The 18881-nt window shown below is 42.5% G+C and overlaps 1 protein-coding gene across 6 annotated transcripts in view; it reads left to right on the top strand.

Moving 5' to 3' along the window:
• Window positions 1-12170, top strand: part of FGFR3 (fibroblast growth factor receptor 3) — a 67161-nt gene extending 54991 nt beyond the window's left edge. For all 6 annotated transcript variants that reach the window (XM_039347624.1, XM_039347623.1, XM_039347622.1 and 3 more), the window contains exons 12-17: window positions 1755-1945; window positions 3523-3645; window positions 5613-5683; window positions 6033-6170; window positions 7209-7314; window positions 8174-12170. In XM_039347624.1, coding sequence (XP_039203558.1) covers window positions 1755-1945; window positions 3523-3645; window positions 5613-5683; window positions 6033-6170; window positions 7209-7314; window positions 8174-8335 — 791 coding nt within the window. In that variant the 3' untranslated portion in view covers window positions 8336-12170. The remainder of the gene's footprint in view (window positions 1-1754; window positions 1946-3522; window positions 3646-5612; window positions 5684-6032; window positions 6171-7208; window positions 7315-8173) is intronic.
• Window positions 12171-18881: the final 6711 nt, after the last annotated feature.

Here is an 18881-nt window from a genome sequence, read left to right as displayed (position 1 = left end):
TACCATCTCAGACAAGTGACTGTCCACTATTCTTCTTAACAACCTCCAGTGAAGGAGTGCCTGCGATTTCTGGTGGCAAGCTGTTCCACTGGTTAATTGTTCTGATGTCAGGAAGTTTCTCCTTAGTTCTAGGTTGCTTCTGTCCTTGATGAGTTTCCATCCGTTGCTTCTTGTTCTGCCTTCAGGTGCTTTGGAGAACAGCTTGACTCCCTCTTCTTTGTAGCAGCCCCTGAGATACTGGAAGACTGCTGTCATGTCGCCCGTATTTCTGCTTTTCTTTAGACTGGCCAAGCCCAAGTTCTGCAGCCGTTCTTCTTTTGTAATTAATTACTGTTGTGCAAAAGTCACATCTCAATTGCCCTGAAAGACCAATATGAAATATAATTTAAGTATTTAAATTATAATTTAAATATTTCACTTAAACAGTGCTAGTAATCCATTTCTCTGCAGAGGGTTGTGTCTGCACACATTTCTCTGACTTAAAAGCATTTGTGGAGCAGCTAACGTACTACCTAGAAGGAATATGGAAGTGAAGTGGGTTCCATGCCATTGTTGCACTGAACTGATGCTTTAAAAAGAAAGATTATTAAAAAGGAAAATATTACTCTTATTGTGATGCACAGAACCATTTCTAGCAGTTCTAGGCTGCTTATTCTAGAACCCTCTCAGTGTTGCAACTGCAACTCCTGAATCTAACTGCAGATGCCCCAAAATCAGAATCCTTGGGCTGGAAGGGACCTTGGAGATCTTCTAGTCCAACCCCCTGCCCAAGGCAGGAGACCTTATTGCATCTTGGACAAATGGTTGTTCAATCTCTTCTTAAAAGCCTCCAGTAATGGAGCACTCACAACTTCTGTAGGGAAGCTGTTCCACTGGTTAACTGATTCTCAGAGTCATGAAATTTCTCCTAAATTTCAAATTGGACCTCTCTCTAATGAGCCTCCACCCATTGTTTCTTGTCCTGCCCTTGGGTGCTTCGGACAATAAGCCAACCCCTTCTTCTCTGAGAAACAGTTTTATTTTGGTCTTCTGCAATGCCTGTTTTTATTCTAATCCCTGTGAAATGATGTCACCAGAAAAGACTATCCATTTTCTGATGGCGTCTCATGGTAATCTCCATGTGACCTTACCAAAAAGCCAAGCCCCACCACCTTCTCCCCTCAGTGTCCTTGCTTTCTACCTTCTCCCGTTGAGGTCCTACTCAAAGTAAAGGAGGTGAATTCTGCCTCTTCAAAATCACTCTAGCCTGGAGGAAACCTCACAGGTAGAACTGTATGTGTGGAAATTCCCACATGAGCTCAGATTTTCCACTTTGGAAAATTGGAACCCAGCAGAAAGCTTAGTGGGTGTTCAGGGAGGCATCTCAAAACATCTCAAATGAGTTGTCCTCAGGGCAACCCTGGAGAAGGCCTTGGATTAGTCAGCAAATCTTAGAAGTTCCTGCATGGTGTGGGCATCTGGGCTCCTTTTTGATGAGTGGCTGGAAGACGGCTGATTCTTCCAGTTTCAGCTTTGATGTCTGTAGCTTGAAGACATCCCCGTAACCATGTCCATCTTCACCCACCCCATGTTACCTTGCTCAGTTGCTATGGTACAGATCCTCTTTCCAACGTTAAAGTTAACACAATCCATCACAGAACCGAAGTTCCTCTCTTGTAGAATCTGAATGAAAGGACACACCAGTCCTAAAATGAGTAGAAAGCTGTCAGGAAAGCTGGAGAATATGTCAAACAGTAATGGATGGTTTTCTCCAGGTCCTCTCTATGTTCTTGTGGAATATGCCTCCAAGGGGAATTTAAGGGAATACCTGAGAGCTCGCCGGCTACCTGGCATGGATTATTCTTTTGATACCTGCAAGCTTCCTGAGGAACAGCTGACCTTCAAGGACTTGGTCTCCTGTGCCTACCAGGTAGCCCGTGGAATGGAGTATCTGGCATCTCAAAAAGTGAGTAGCCAAGCATTTGCCAAAAAGCAGAGGCTAGAAAAGGTGGCTTATAATGGGAATGTGGAACAAAACCACTACGCTGTATTAAGGAGACAAGAATAACATTGGGCCAGACAACTAAGAAAGGAGACAAATAGTCTAGAAGAAGTAGAAGAAGCTGAAATGGTATTTATTTAGAAGTGAATCAGCGTACAAAGTTCTGTCTTGGAGATGGAATAGCTAAATGTTGATTTGAAGATGATATATTTTATTTCTTTGGGTGCACAAAATGTGGGATGCCTAAACCAAAAGTGTACTGCATCTTGAAGAGAGCATGAAAGATTAACTGAAATTAAATGAATTAATTTCACTGTAGGATGCCTCAAACAAAAATTGAGCAGCCTGTTGAAGCTGAAACTGATGAAACTGCTGCATTGTAAAATATTGTGAAACCTAGATCAATGGGAAACATCTTGCTTCATTTGCTATTTAGTGGGGAAAATTGCCTTTTAAGAAAAAAAAAAAAAACAGATCCATTACCCTTCTCAAAATGATTCTTTTGGCAATGTCCCAATCTGAGCATAACCATAATTCCTCAAAGATGGTCAAATTCCAGAGTTTTGGAAATATAATTCAACGTTAAAACAACATCTTTAACATTGAGGGATTTCCCTATAAATCTTCTTGCGTAATAAGATCTTATTCCTCCCTGCAAAATCCAGTAATTCAGAGATCAAACCCTAGGGAACAATGAAGGTTCAATTTTTTTTTTACATGTCACCAACAGAGGAAATTTAACGTTGCTGTTTTTAGTAACCTCTACAGTCAGTCCTCAACTTGTCATCACAATTTGGCCCAAAATTTATGTGGCTAAGGGAGACAGTTAAGTTATGAATTTTGCCCCATTTTATGACTTTTTTGCCACAGTTGTTAAGTGAGTCATTCAGTTGTTAAGTTAGCAACGCATAAGTGAATCTGGCTTAATAATAATAATAAAGTTGGAAGGGACCTTGGAGGCCATCTAGTCCAACCCCCTGCTCAGGCAGGAAACCCTACACCATTTCGGACAAATGGCTGTCCAGTCTCTTCTTAAAAGCCTCCAATGTGGGAGCATTCACCGCTTCTGGAGGCAGGTTGTTCCATTGGTTAATTGTTCTAACTCAATTGTTCAGGAAGTTTCTCCTTAGTTCTAGATTGAGTTCTAGTTCTAGGCTTCCCCCATTGACTTTGCCTATCTGCAACCATCATAAGTACAGGCCAATTGCCAAGTGGCTGAATTTTGATCACGTGATCAGAGGGATGCTTCAAGAGTCATGTGAAAAACTATCCTAAGTCACTTTTTTTGGTGCCGTTGTAACTTTGAGCGGTCACTAAATAAACTGTTGTAAGTCAAAGACTCCTGGTAGTCTCAAGCAAGACATGAAGAGCCACCACTCCATTCAAAGTCTCCATGTCGCTGCAACTAATGTATACTCTAAAGTACAAGGAATTAAACAGAACCCTTCAGATTTATAATGAAGAATACAGATGTTTAATTGATCCAAAATGTCCATTATAATTTTTTCTCAACATTTCCCCTATAAACTGTTTCTCTGCAGTGTATTCACCGAGACCTGGCAGCCAGAAATGTTCTGGTCACGGAAGACAACGTGATGAAGATAGCTGACTTTGGTCTGGCCAGGGATGTTCACAACATCGATTATTACAAAAAAACAACTAACGTGAGTGGAAAGCTTCTGAACAATGGAGCAGTTCTGGTCACGGGCCATCCAGATGTGCCCAGAATTCCTAGGCAGCATGAGCAACGCCCTATCAAGGGAGGGCAAATTGGATAGACTCTAAAATAGTTTCATTTATTTAAACTCTTAAATAAATTATCCATTAATCAAAAACCTCTGAAGTGATATGAACGAGAGCTGCTTGTTCTTGTGTCATTATGGAATCCTCGGCTTGTCTCCTTTTATCGTAGATCTGTTAAAAGTTTGGATAAACTAGGTAGATTACCAGATTACCAAATGTTGGTGAAATCTGCTTGGGTTTTCACCCTAGGCAGGAGATCTCATGATGTGTAAGCATTTTCAGCTGGATCTGGATCAGCAGCCCAGAGAATATTTCTAGTCAATCCATCTTCTTACAAGAGGAACGTTTTTATATACCGATGCTTGCAATGCTTTGTCTGAATGCAGTCAGCTGATTTCCACCTTATTTGTGGAATAAAGCCACGAGGGTGTGCATATGTTGGAGACAAGTGAAAGATTTGCAGTTTGGTAAGAGGACAAAAGATGGGCCAATTATTATTATTAATAATAATAATAATAATGCATATAAGTCAAAATGGAGAAGACAGCAACAGACAGTAAGTGCCGCCTATGCAAAGAAGCTGAAGAAACAATGGACCACCTGGTACGCTGCTGCAAGAAGATCGCACAGACTGACTACAAGCAGCGGCATGACAAAGTAGCAACAATGGTGCATTGGAAGATCTGCAAGAAATATCATTCGCCTGTAAGCAAGAACTTGTGGGATCATAAAATAAAGAAAGTCATAGAAAATGATAAAATTAAACTGCTCTGGGACTTCAGAATCCAAACAGACAAGCACCTGCAACATAACACCCCGGACTTAACAATTGTCGATAAGAAAGACAAAAAAGTCTGGATAGTGGACGTGGCAGTGCCTGGAGACAGCAGAATAGACGAGAAAGAACTGGAGAAGATCACAAAATACAAAGAGAAATAGAAAGACTGTGGCAAAAGCAAGCAAGGGTAGTACCAATAGTAATAGGCTCCTTGGGTGCAATCCCAAAACAACTGGAGCACCACTTGAACACCCTTGGCATTGACAAATTTGCTATTAGTCAATTGCAAAAGGCGGCCTTATTAGGAACTGCTTCCATCCTGCGACGATATCTGTAAGACCATCAAACATCCACATCTGCCTATCCCAGGTCCTGGGTAAGGACTCGATAGGTAGACAAAATGCCAAATCCAGTCTGAACATCTGGCTGACTGTGCGATGATCCATAATAATAGTAGTAGTAGTAGTAGTAGTAGTAGTAGTAGTAGTAGTAGTAGTAGTAGTAATAGTAGTAGTAAAGTTGGAAGGGACCTTGCAACCGATCTTGTGGTTATCTTACAAGGAAGAAGGTTGGGAGGGATGCTCTCCAGACTTGCTTGTTTTCTTGCAGATGTTTCATTACCCAAACCAAATAATGGTCTGTGGAGATTCTCAGTCATCAAGGTCATGGTTGTCTCAAAGGTGCTTTTTCAAAAGGCAACTGGACTTTGTTTTTCCTTGAAAATGTTTCGCTTCTCAGCCATGAAGCTTCTTCAGTTCTTCAGAGAAGCGAAAGGTTTTCAAGGAAAAACCAAAATCCAGTGGCCTTTTGAAAAAGGACCTCTGGGACAAACTAGATAATGAAACATCTGCAAGAAAACAACCCGGGCCTCATTTCAACCATGAGTTACAAATATTCTCCTTTTTTGGGGGAGGAAGAAGGTGGTGGCACTAGACACACTAAATCAAGCAGGTAAATCAGTGTAATGATCATCTTCACAGCAGACAATGATTAGATGAATTGGGGTTAGTTGGGATTAAAAATTGTTTGGACTCGCTTATAGCAGAGGGGGGGGGGTCAGAGGGTCAGAAATTGCTGATGGACGTTCTGTTTTCGTGTCCCCAATGACAGGGCCGGCTGCCTGTGAAATGGATGGCTCCTGAAGCCTTGTTTGACCGTGTCTACACTCATCAGAGTGATGTGTAAGCAATGCCCACCGTTTCAAAACAAAATGTCTATTCAGGGAAAGAGAGGTGATGCCATGCAGAGAAGACATCCAGAGCTCCATGAATAAGTGGGCCTGCTCCATCCGTTGGCCTCAGTTGAGGCTTCCAGAAAGATCAGTGAGACGAGCTGCATCTATTTAACTGCTTATTTAATTCGAGCTGCTGTTCAGCTGCGTCAACAGATTGGCCGGTGAAATTCAGTCATCAAGCGATTGGTGACTTCTTGCTTTGCATGGCTTTCGTAGGGGGAAAATACAGCTTATTTTTTTTTCTTTTTCCCCCCCCAAAAAAATTTCACCGTTTCTTTCAACGTTGGTGTTTTCAGATGGTCGTTTGGGGTGCTGCTATGGGAGATCTTCACTCTGGGAGGGTCCCCCTATCCAGGAATCCCAGTTGAGGAGCTTTTCAAACTCTTGAAGGAAGGCCATCGTATGGACAAGCCAGCAAACTGTACCCCAGATTTGTAAGTTTTCTACCTGAGAAATTCATACTTTGGGGAAGCAGGCCTTTCCATCTGTCTGGGTGGATTCTTGTTAATTCAGTTGCTTCACATCCATATTTTCTGTTCATAATTTCCTTCTTCCTTCCTTCCTTCCTTCCTTCCAACTCCTCATTAAAACTGCCAAAGATTTTCGGTCAAGGTTCTAGGCAGCCTGTAGACCCATCCGATATTCTGTGGAGAAACATGGCAGCATCTTCACCAGTCCTTAAGTTGGCTTTCCTCAGGGGTTAAAAACCCTGCTTCGGGACAGCCGTACCCATACCTTTCCTCCGTGGGACGTCAATAATTACAGAGCTGGAGGTATTTCTGGAAGATCATCTTGATCAGCTCCAAGCTCACACTGTTGCCTAGGGTGTAGTCATAAAAGACCTTGGGGCCAGTCCCTCTTTCTCAGCCCAGTGGCAGTGTGGAATAATGGGTGAATGGTGGGCTAAGATTCACATTCACCCGGAAGTGACACACACTCTCTCCCTCTCTCCCTCCCTCTCCCCTCTCTCCTTCCCTCTCCCCTCTCTCTCTCCCTCCTCCCCTCTCCCCTCTCCCTCTCTCCTTCCTTCTCCCCCTCCCTCACCCTCTCCCCCTCTCCCTCCCTCTTCTCTCTCTCCTTCCCCTCTCTCCTTCTCTCTTCCCCTCCCTCTGCCTCTCTCCCTCCCTCTCTCTCTCTCTCTCTCCCCCGCTCTCAGTCCAACCCACCTCAGAGGGTTACCGTTGTGAGGAAAAACAAGAAGATGGAGCAATTTGGATGCTCCCTTGAACTTTTCTGCCATTAATATGGGTTTATAAATCTAAAAACTATGGTTGCGTGGGTCTTACCTCTGACTCACTTGAAGATCAAAGTCTTGTTTGGTTTTTCTCAATGTAACTGGGTAGAAAACATCGGCAGCAAACAAAAGGCTAGCCCCCTCCCCTCTCTCTCTCTCCAACGTGCTGATCAAAGCTGGTGGGCTTTCCAGCGTCCTTCATGGGTGGTGCTGATCAGCCCCTTCTCTTCCAAACCAGGTACATGATCATGAGGGAGTGCTGGCATGCGGTTCCTTCACAGCGGCCAACTTTTAAGCAGCTGGTGGAAGACCTGGACAGAGTGCTGACCGTGACATCCACAGATGTGCGTATCTCCTCCTTTCTTAACAGTTGTAGCTCTTGCGCTAGGCCCGGGCACTGTACTCGAATGTTAGACGGTTTGAGCATTCTTGAGTTTTGCAACCATTTTAACAGCATGGAGAGCTACAGTGAGCAATTAAGGAGAAAGGCATAGGAGAATGCATTTTCAATGCTGCAGTGTAACATTTAACTTTAATGCAGTTACTGATTTAACTTCTTTATTTGGAACAGTTTAATGCACCTCTCTGTTCCCACAGTACATTTTCATTTTTTTTTTTAAAAAAAAAGCCAGTAGAAAAGAGTTATGGGACAAAGCCAAAACAGTCTGTCTAACAATAGGAAAAGGACCTAAGTCCCAGAAAGAATGGAGCAAATTTGCAAACCATTTCAGATGTCGCCAAGTAAATCTACTACTAGAGAATGTGTCCCACAGTCCACGTGCCACCACTGAGAAAGCCGAGTCTCCACTCCAAGGTGGAGGTGAGCTTTTTCTGAACAGGGCCCACAAGGAGGAATTAAGTAGTTGAGCAGGTCTACATAGGAGGAACCTTGTATGTGGTTACACCATGGAGTTAATGGAACAATTGCCTCAGCTCGGGGCTGATCCCGGATCCCGGTCAATAATGCCTTTTGACTTCTAGGATACTTTGAACCCTAATTTCATTTGAGTCCTGCCAAGCTGGCATTAAACCACACCCGGATTCATGAAAGCCCTTAATGCGCGAAGACCAGACGGTTTCACCCACTGGCGGTGGAATTTCAGATCTTGCCCAAGCAAGCAAAAGAAGAAGGTGGGGTCCTTGGGGTGATCACCTTGTAGCGCGTGCTCCTTGCTGATATTCACCTTGTCTTTCTCCTTGCAGGAATATATCGACCTCTCCGTGGCCTTTGAGCAGTACTCCCCCAGAGGCCAGGATGCCCACAGTGCCTGCTCTTCAGGAGATGACTCCGTATTTGCACACGACCTTCTCTCGGAGGACCCTTGTCTTCCAAGGCCGCAGGCCAACGGCCTCGTCAGGACATGAGGACGGGCGGAGCCTGGAAAACTAGATTCGTGAATGTATGTCTGAGGGGAACTCGGGAACGAGACCCAAAGGAAGGTGTGTTGTTCTGCTCCACGGCACAGAAGGGTGCGTTGCTGTGTAGCCGTGGCGCGCGCGTGCACACACACGAACGTACTTTCTGCTGTTCTCGTCAAACGCACGGAAACTTTGGAAGGCAAAGGAGAGGATGGTGAACCTCCAGCCTCTGAGTCCGTTCTCCGTGCCCGCAATTCTAGGAGTGGGTGGGAAAAATGAGAGAGAGAAAAATAAATAAATAACGTGCACAGAATGTAGGAAGCTTTGCCCGGTGCCCTCGTTGCACGGATCCCCTTTGTTGGGACTCAGTAGTGCCATGTTGCCTGCAGGGAATCTTAAGTAAGTACTGATTTTATATTTGATAAATAGAAAATTTTGCCATCTGCTTAAGGACGTATTCAAAGCCATTCTGAGGAGTTAATCACTCTTGAAAGCGCTAAACCTCTGTTAAGTGGCCTTTGCTTTTCCCACGCTGGGGATCTAAGCCAGCTCTTGCACTAACGATTGGATAAAAGTGAGTGTGTGCAGGCAAGACGAGACGGGAAGGCCTAGAGGCGTTGCAGGCTCTAGAAATTTGTGGGGGTGTGGTTTGTGTGTTGGGGTGTGCGTGTGTGTCATTTGTTAATGAACATGTAGCAATGACTTTGGCTAACTTTTCCAGGGGATTTCTATGAACTGTAAAAATCCTGCTATTTGCTACATTTATTTAGCTATTTTCTGGGTGAGTTTTCTGTAGATAAGGTTTAAATATATTTGTAATGGAGGCCTATAATTTTTTCCTAGAAATCTATTATCAAACACTTGGAGAGAGAAAAAAAAAACACCACAATATTACGGGTACCCATAGCCAAGCGCCTTTCAACGAATCACAAAATTTTATTTCCTACAATTGTGCATATATCTATAAATAGCTCTTGTGTGTATATAATATCTCTGATATTAACATGGCTGACAAGACTGAAGAATTTATTCCAGTTAAGAATTCTTCCAGAATAGGACATACTGATTTAGGCAAAGATTTTCTTTCATCTTGTCAGCTTGTTTTGTTTTAAAAATTTATATTTTAACATGTATATTTGTAAAATTATTTATAGATATTAACATATGTTCATTAATGTATACATTTAATTTTTTTTCATCAGATTTAAGGATTTTAACTTATTAAAAATAGAAGGAAGATCATTCAAGATGGTTTTTCTGAATTCCTGAGAAATCTTAGAAAAATGTATAGCTGTATAGTCCTTCAACACATTAATACTAATTTTTCTTTATAAAAAAACAACAAAAAAGTGCTTTTTCTGGGTTGCAACAATGATCAGGACATACATTCTGTAATATTGAAATTAAACTCAAACATTTGACAGCTGGAATAACCCTTTTTCCATCTCTGTAAAATTGCTAAGAAATCTTTCATCACTTTTGCCTCTGTGCATTAAGTTGGAGGGATTTTTTTTGCCAGTTTTTTTTTCTTTGAATCAAGGTGTTCTTCATGGTTGAAAAAAATAACAGATATGTGGCAGAACTGAATGTTGACTGCCAATAAGATTAACCCTCTCTCTCTCTCTGTGTGTGTGTGTTCCCATTTGCATTTTTACAGCAAAGGATCCAAACAAAATAATAACTCAAAATATACATAAAGTTCTGATGATTGTAGGTAGCCTTCGAACCTAACATTTTGCTTGGGAAAAATGCTAGGTTTTGTGGATAACTCAGTCAAAACACTCCAGGTACTTTGCTAGCATTTTAAAGAGTTGTTGCAAGATTATTTTTTGTAGAGTCTTAGGGAGCGGTTCCGGTTTCTGATGTAAGAATTTGAAACGGAAGGCTGATTTTTCACTCCTGCTGGTCCCAAACCATGAAAATGCAAGGAACCCTCCTGTCTTTCCTTCCAGTTGGCCCATAGGAGAACCCAAAGTACATCATCCAATCAATTCCCAAATTCCTGATCTAGCACTAGTCAAAAAACTCCCTCTGTCCTGTTTCACATGAGGGTGTGTGTGTGTGTGTGAAGCACCTGCAGCTCTCCTCCGTATGCATTCATTCCGTCGGTTGATGTGTGTTGGGTAGCTTGCTAACCTCCCAATTGGAGTGGTTGCAGTGGATGGGAAGCCAGGCAGGGGATAGTTCGTTGTTAAAGACTGGAAAAATCAGCAAAAGCACAGAGATCCACCATAAGCTTCCCGGCTTCCTCTCCTGCATTCCTTTCTTGCACTGAAAAGCCCCCAGCATGGGAGCAAGTCAGCAACTTTGCAAAGAGTAGCTCAGGCGAAACAGGAAAACAGATTCCAAGATCAAGAGGTTGAGCCTTTAATTTGGGGGGCAGATAGTGGCCAGCTTAGGCCTCAAAGCAAGGAGGCAGACGTTCCCCTGCGCTGGAAAATGGATGCCCTCAAGGTCTCCAGAACCACCACACCTAAACGGAAGATGGCAGCTCTGTTACGAATCGATTTTGAATCATGAAACGCATCAGGTCCAAAGCTGATGCCAAAGTGATACAGCCATTGGAGCAAAGGCATACCTATTGAATCAGGAAGTTAAAAAAAATAGGGATATATAAAACGGAGGAAGAACAGGGTTCTAGTTCTGGAACTAGGATTAAGGAGGAAGGTGGATGCAAGAACCATGTAGCCAAGTCTACATACCAGCAATTTGACTAAGCGCCATTTGAGCGCCATTTGCAATGGAATGTACAAATGTCCTTGGAGAAGTTTGTATATCCCAAAAGTGCTTTTTCAAAAGACAACCGGACTTTGCTCTCCTTGAGTAGGTTTTGCTTCTCGTCTTAAGAAGCTTTCTTGGGCTCCTGAAGAAGCTTCTTGGGTGAGAAGGAAAAACAAAAGCACCTTTGACTTGGACAACCGAGAACCTCCACAGGAAGTTTTAAACTTTTTAATTTGCATAGTTTTAATATTTTAATTATTAGTTTTTATTTATCTTTTAAAAATCTGTAAGCCACCTGGAGTCGCCTTATAGGGAGAATGGGCAGCAAAGAAATTTAATGAATAAGTAAGTAATAAATAAGAGCTGCTGGATCTAATGGTTAGAGAAAGAAACTTCTGAAGAACTCGTCCTAATGGATTAGGGAGCTAAAACTGGAGGCAGGAAATTGGTGCCTCCAGACTTGGAAGATGCTCTTAATATAACTTTACAGTAAAATAGAATTAGCTCACGTCGCTGTTATTTTCGGTCTGGTTTACCGGAAAGAGCAAACATCAGTCGGATTCATTCGCACGTTACGTTACACCATTCCAGATCAATGTTCAGCATATTCTTGCAATACCACAAGACAGATTCAAAATAATTCATTTATAGAAATGGAGCTTCAAAGAGTTTTTTTAAAAAAATAAGAGTTCTATAGACCCCTACTTTTGGGGGGGAATAAAAAAAATTGTGCTATTTTCTTATTGGGCCTGTTAGTTTTGTACATTCCAAGCCTCTGAAATTCGCCATTCCAGCCTCAGTGGTTACCTTAAATATATTATGTTGGCATATAATATATTTATGAAAGATTTTACAAAGATATATTTCTTACATAACTTTAAAGCCAGGGTTTGAAAACTTGAATGTTTCTTTAAACCTTTATTCCTGTCCGTGTTGTGTTGCAATCAGTAAGTTTGCAAATTGTGACATTTTGATGAACCTTTATCCCAGTCCAACGTCTTCTAGCTTCTGTATTGCTTTTAAACATTTTAGAAGATGTGAAACAAAAAAAAACAACACAAAAAACATACCCTGTTTTTGTTTACCTGGCCCCCAAATAAAAAAAAAAACTTAAACCTAATTTATTGTCACTCCTGCCTTTATTTTCTGAGTGAACCGTTTAAGATGGTCCGTGTACAGGTAGACCTCGACTTAACAAGTGTGTGTTTAGTGACCGTTCAGTTACAGTAGCACTGGAAAAAGTGATTTGTAATCGTTTTCACATGATCATTGCAGCATCCCCACAGTCACGTGATCAAAAATTTGAACACTTGGCAACTGGCTTGTACTTAGGACAGTTGCACTATCCCGGTGTCATCTGATCCCCTTTTGAATCCTGACAAGCAAAGTCCAGGGAGAAGCCAGTTCACTTAACAAACGTGGCAAGAAAAGTCATAAAATGGGGCAAAACTCACTTAACTCTCTTGTTTAGCAACAGAAAGTTTGGGCTCAGCTGCAACCTTAAGGGACGCCTGTATACAAAGCTGGAAAACAGTACAAGGTGCTCCTTGAACTTACAAGCGTTGGTGTAGCGATGCAAAAGGGCCCCGAATTCCATGGCTGGGGAATTTTGAGGGTTGAAGTCCACCCATCTTAAAAGTTGCCAAGCTTGAGACATGCTGGTTTAAACAGAGCTTCAAACGTGACTGAAGAGATGTAGCTTCCCTCCTTTGAAAGCCTTTTTCCATAGCTTCTCCCTGTAATTCCTTGGCGTTTTTCAAATTGGCCCTTTCGAGAGGAGGGTGTTTATTTTTTATAAGGAGCTCTTCTTTGGGGTAGCCATCTTCCCCTCTGCAGCACCAGGGACCCCCTCCCCAATTTTGGCCCAAACTAAGAACCGAGGGAGGTCCGAAAGCTTCTGTTTCTTGAGACTCCAGTAGGAAAGTTCAGAATTTCTTTACTGCTGCTAGTCAACGGGGAAAATGCATGAAGCCCTGGGGTTATCTCTAGCTTCCCATTGTGTCTCTTGAGGATAAACGCTGCCAACTGGCTCCTCATCGGAGGTTGTATCTGCTGCTATCTGCCACGAGTAGATGCCTCTGTGTTTCGCGCTGAAATCTCTACATCTGGTACACTTTAATACTCTTGTCAGGCTTTTGCTTCCCCACAAGTGTTATCTTGTAATAATTGCACTTTGCCTCCAGCCACGGCTCGCTTTGCATAATAAACAGGAGGTTTAATAAAAGGGAGCATTTAACCAGGATTTCTGGAACTGCTGAACACTGATAGCTTTGAGATATGGAGCCAGCCTCCTTTTTAACAAATTTCTTTCAAGTCAAAGTTGGCTCCTACTGACTTGGAATACGCCCTTGGTTTTCTGTCCTGGCTGTTGCTCCAGACAGGATGCATGTTCAGATCTAGCCCACAGAGTTTTCTGAAGGTCTCCCATCTGAAAAGTAATCCAAAGGTGACCCTGCTTAGCTTCCCAGGTCAGTGAGGCCCTACCGTTTGCTAAGAGAAGCAGCCTTGGTTGAGTTGGAAAGGCCTCCTTCTCTGGGACTGTCTCCTTATTGGCCAGGGTATTGGCACAGTGTCCTCCTTCCATTGACCTCCACGGCCTTCAGCTGGAGCAGGAGAACTTCAGCCTTTGCTCCAGAAGATGCTGTTGGGAGGAAAGATTAGCAGCGTCTCCAACAGTTGGGTTCCACCACCTGCTTTTAAACAGCACCATACAATAAGCTCTTGCCTCTTTGGGATGTTCATACATGTGTACAGATGTGTGCAGAGCCCAGAGAAACACATTAGGGCTTTTGTTAGACTGACTGGTTTCGGCTCCTGCCCTCCAGAGACACAAGTACACAGCCTAGCAACACATCCCTCCCTCCTTCGCCATTAGTGCTGGTATCTGGGACCACCAGCATTGGAAGCCAAATCCTTTGGAAGGCCTTTGGTTGGCTATTCCCGCCATCAGGCAGAAAGAGCACAATTTCAGGTCTGTTTTTCCCACCCCCAAACATCCCTAAAAACTAGCCATCAAATGGTGATTATTCCAACCTGTATACCTTTCCGATTGCAGCGATTCTGAGCCGCTAACAAGCCCAAAGAACCAAGGGGAAAGTTTAAAACTCATTGAATGACAACAATGACACCCAAGCCCAACCCAATGGTCTGTTTTCAGAGGAAGCCTCTGCCGCCTTCAAAAGCCATGATCCTGCTGGCTGGGGAATTCTGGGAGTTGAAGTGCGCAAGTCTTAAAAGTTGCCAAGGTTTCGGCACCTCTGGGTTAACCCATCTTGGGTTTTTTTCCCCATACTGCAAAGTGAGAGACATCTAACTGTACCTAACTTTCAGTTCAGAAGGGAGATGAAATATAGACCCAAATGTAGTTGGGGTTCACATTTCACCCCAGGGCCAACGTATCCGGCTGCTTATTAACAGAGGATCAAAAAAAGTGAAGACGGTGTTATAAAAATCTCTGCACTTTTTGCATGGCACGCACATTAAAAAGGAGCATAGTGTCAATCACATAGTGTAGCCATTATCTCGACATCCCTACACGCTAAGACACACTCAGTTCACCCCTGGTTCCCCTGATTGAGTTCACAAAACAGATTTTGTGACCTTTGTCAGATGGTACCCAACCTTGAGCTATTGTAACCCCAAAGATGGTGGAATCTTCCTTAGAGAAACATGAAGCCTTGGCTTTGTGACTCCTTTGTGACACACTGCTAGAGAAGACAGCAACCACATTATTTTGAAAATGCACAGCAGGAAAGCTGAAGAAATAACACAAACTTCAGACGGGCAGAATGTTCTCCTCAAACTTGTCATGAAAGCAAGGAGTTAATTGTTACTACACACATAACAATTTGGTTCCTTGCCCAGGCAGATAAATCATTTGTTTTTAATTAAACTATGATCAAATTGGTATAACTTGTTTTTGAAGCAAAATCTTAAAAACAGTTTCACTTGCTTTAATATTGCTGCTGGCAAAACAGGAAAACCAAGGTTGATTAATGGGCACCTTGCTAGCAAATACTTTCAGCACGAAAAATATTTGATACCAAATGTACAAGCGCACACACACGTTTATTCAAACATATTCGAGCAACGCAGCTCCTAAGCTGAGGCTGCTGGCTCTTGGAGCAGTTGTCCATCAATGTTTAAGTGGCAATCTTCAAGGATGCTGGTTTAAAACTATTAACCACTATTAACCACTCCTTGAAATCTGGAGAAGTAAGAGCCACTGAAGAGCAGGTTACGCACAAAAATCCGGCACTATTGTCTACATTCGCCTCTTTGTCAGTGCTACTTTGTGAAAACAGTTGTAGAGATGTAAAATTGGGGGAAAGTCTAAGATCAGCCAAAAAAAACCCCAAATTGCATAATGTGCTGTAAAGACGACCATGGCAAAAACAAGATTACCAAAAGGTTGGGCACAATTTATCAAGCATATCCCTAATTCTCCCAAAGGTGCTTTTTTTTTTTTTTTTAAAGCTACTGGACTTTGCTTTTTCCTGGAAGACATTTCCCTTCTCATCCAAGAGGGTTCTTCAGTTCTAGTTGAAGAGTTCTGAGTTCTAGAACTGAAGAAGCTTCTCAGAAACATCTTGCAGGAAAAACAAAGTCCAGTGGCTTTTGAAAAAAAAGCACCTTTGGGATAACCATGACCTGAATGAGATGGAGAATCTCCGGAGACATCTCCCTAATTGTGCAAAAAAAAATCTCCCCTTCTAAAATGAGTGCATTGCAGGTGGTCCTCTATTTACAAGTGAAATGGAGCATAAGCTGTGATGGCCGTAACTCCATCTCCAATGGAGACTGCTCTTTTAATTAATTTTCCCCCCTTTAAGACATGTATGAACAAAATGCTACCAGGTTTTTTTCCCCCTACTCTACTTAATTTTATATACACAAACACACACACACACACACACACACACACACACACACACACACACACAGGGCGTGTGTCAGCATCTCTCTGGCAAAAAGTAACGTCAACATTACACTGGAAAAGGCAAGCTGTTTCTTGCAAAATAGAAACTGGGTACACACCCAGTTATTTTGAGGGATCAAAAAAAAAAATATTTTGGGATGTTGGAACTAGCCCACATTAAAAGTCCTTTGAACATTTGCTCAGTTAAAAAGGCAAATTACCCAAGGGTCGGGTTTTTTCTGAAAAATATAAAATGAATACACACGGCATACATGTTTCCTAAATATAACCCCAGAAGTGAAAAACGTTAAAAAGAAGAACACACCTACAGTATTTTCATTTTCAACAGAGCAAAGCCGTGGCAATCTGTAGGACCAGATCCAGGTCTCCTCTAAGCCAACATTCTGTTATCATAAGCAGCTGGAATAGCAAAGCCCAGAAAATAGATCAGCAAAATATAAATACAATGTACCCCGTACCCTCCTCGCCTAGCAACAGGTAGCAAGCACCAAACCAATTCTGATCTGTTATCAACACACAGCAGAGGCAATAGCAGGTTTAACCTCCATGAATCTGCCTAATCTCTTGTTTAAAGTCACCCGATTTGTTGCAAACCAGCCTGCCTATCCAGGTGGAACCATGTGTGGGGAAAGCAATCTGCTTTTCCACGGCACCCCATTGATGCAACCTGCTTCTAAATGGAAAACACCTCTCTCACGCAAGCGTTCGGATTTAGAAGTTGGAAGTGTGAATCAGACAAGCATTCCATCTCTTGATTCCTTTACACGTTTTGAGTTCATTTTGTAGGTTGGGCGAAGCCATTCACTGGAATGGAAGAAAAAAAAAACAATTGGTACCGATAGAAGAGAATATTTGCAGCTGAGGGTTGAACTGTGGGGTCCTTGGTGTTCTTAGAGTTGTTCAACAAACATCATATTCAACAGTCTGATCTGCTAGGAAGGAGGTAACACGTGTCCCACAGGATGTAGACACATACATGGATGGAAGGGCTCAGCCTCCAGAAGTTGTGGGTGCTCCACCAGTGGAGGTTTTCAAGAAGAGACTGGATAGCCATTTGTCCAGAATGGAATAGGGTCTCCTGCCTTGAACAGGGGGTTGGACTAGATGACCTCCCAGGTCCCTTCCGAACCTATATAAAAAAGTGTTTCATAATGTCCCTCTCCATTTTCCTCTCCAGCACATTGTCCGATTCTGGAGTCTGAACAAAACTCAGGGATCTGAAGTTTGTGCTGCCAGTCCTGTTTCACTTAAGTCATCTTGAAACGGATGGGATTAAATGCAGTCCTTTTCCATGCTGTTATTCCCTCTCTATAAAACAAATTATCATTTTGTAGAATTTCTGTTTATTAACTAGAGGCAGAAATGGATTTGGATAAGTGTTTTGCTTTATGCGATCATCTCATGTCCAAATGAGCCAAGAGCTTCTCTTTTAAAGAACGGTGGAACTGCCTTTGTTGAATATATACATCCTGCACACATCCCTCATCTCTCCAATATTGGATTTGAAAAATTTAGGCAAAAGGGGAGAATGCATGAACGCTGACTTGTGAAACAACACGGATGTTAGAATGAAAAATATCTTTATAGCATTTGTGTTACACAGAATGTAAATCTAATGCTCTAAATTCCTGAGGATTTGAATCATGCTTGGAAATAGGATGCATTTTATAATCTTGGAAATCAATGGGGTTTTTGCTTAGTACAGTGGTTCTCAACCTTTTTAATGCTGCGACCCCCAACCGGTCGTAAGTCGAGGACTATTCAACTGGTGCAACACCATTTGCAGAATGGGACTTTTGGCGGGCTCAGCAGGGCAGAGACAGCCTGGACAATTCCTATTGGCTTTTGAAAGCCAATAGAATTAGACTCTATTCAAGAGAGTCTATTCGATTGGCTTTCAAAAGCCAATAGAATAAAAGGGAGTAGCACAGCTAAGGGGGAAAAAATGGCGGACTGCGTTGTTTGGCGACCCCCGTGAAATGGTCATTTGACCCCAAATGGGGTCCCGACCCAAAGGCTGAGAACCACTGGCTTAGTAAGGAGAATAGAGATCTGTTGGCATCGGGAAGAATTAAGAGATCAGCACAGCAACAGCGACATCTACTGGTTAGGAACAGAATAATAATAATAATAATAATATAACGAATGTAAAATAGCGTAATTATGCCTTTAGGAAATTTGTATTTTCCCTTTCTTTTCAAGCTTGTTTAACAGAAACGTATCTCAGATGAAGACTATTATACCTGTAGGGCAATATTTTCCTTTCTTGCTAAAGCTGAAACTAGCATATTTACCTGAAAAAAAGAATATTTTCCCCCAAACAATTTGAGTCTTATTTTAAGCAGAATTTTTCTTTCTGAAGTTTATTTTGGATGCGTGCTTGGATGTGAGAGAATGTCTTAGATTCGCCAACACTTTCTGTTGATAAATACTGTATCTGCTCCTGTTTTTCCATTCCATATTGTGAAGGTTAAAATTTAAAAACAATGAATACTGTAGATCCGGGGTGTGTCCAATCTAGGCAACTTTAAGATCTGTGGATTTCAACTCAGAATTCCCCAGAGTTGCTGCTGGGCGGCAGAGTTTTATGCTGGTTCGGTTCCTTTCTCCCAGGCTGCTCCCAACCGGGAACAGGAAGTGAGAGATCCAGCACCTGACCACTCCCTTGCGGGCGTTCTACAGGGCTTGGTACTCTCTCCTTTCCTAGTGAACATATCTACCTGAAGCTGCTGGGCAAGACCACCCGTCCCCCCATGGGTTGAGGTATCGTCCATACGTGGACGATACTCTACACCTGGTGACCCGAGTGATGAGGTCACCATCTTTCCATGGTGCTTGGAAGCTGTAAGGACCTGGATGGGGGACAACTGGTTACAGCTGTTACAGCATGGA

This window comes from Crotalus tigris, unplaced genomic scaffold (genome assembly GCF_016545835.1).
Source record: "Crotalus tigris isolate CLP2741 ecotype Arizona unplaced genomic scaffold, ASM1654583v1 scf7180000018097.2503214, whole genome shotgun sequence".
Classification (NCBI taxonomy): domain Eukaryota; kingdom Metazoa; phylum Chordata; class Lepidosauria; order Squamata; family Viperidae; genus Crotalus; species Crotalus tigris.
This window is presented reverse-complemented; position numbering and strand designations above follow the sequence as displayed.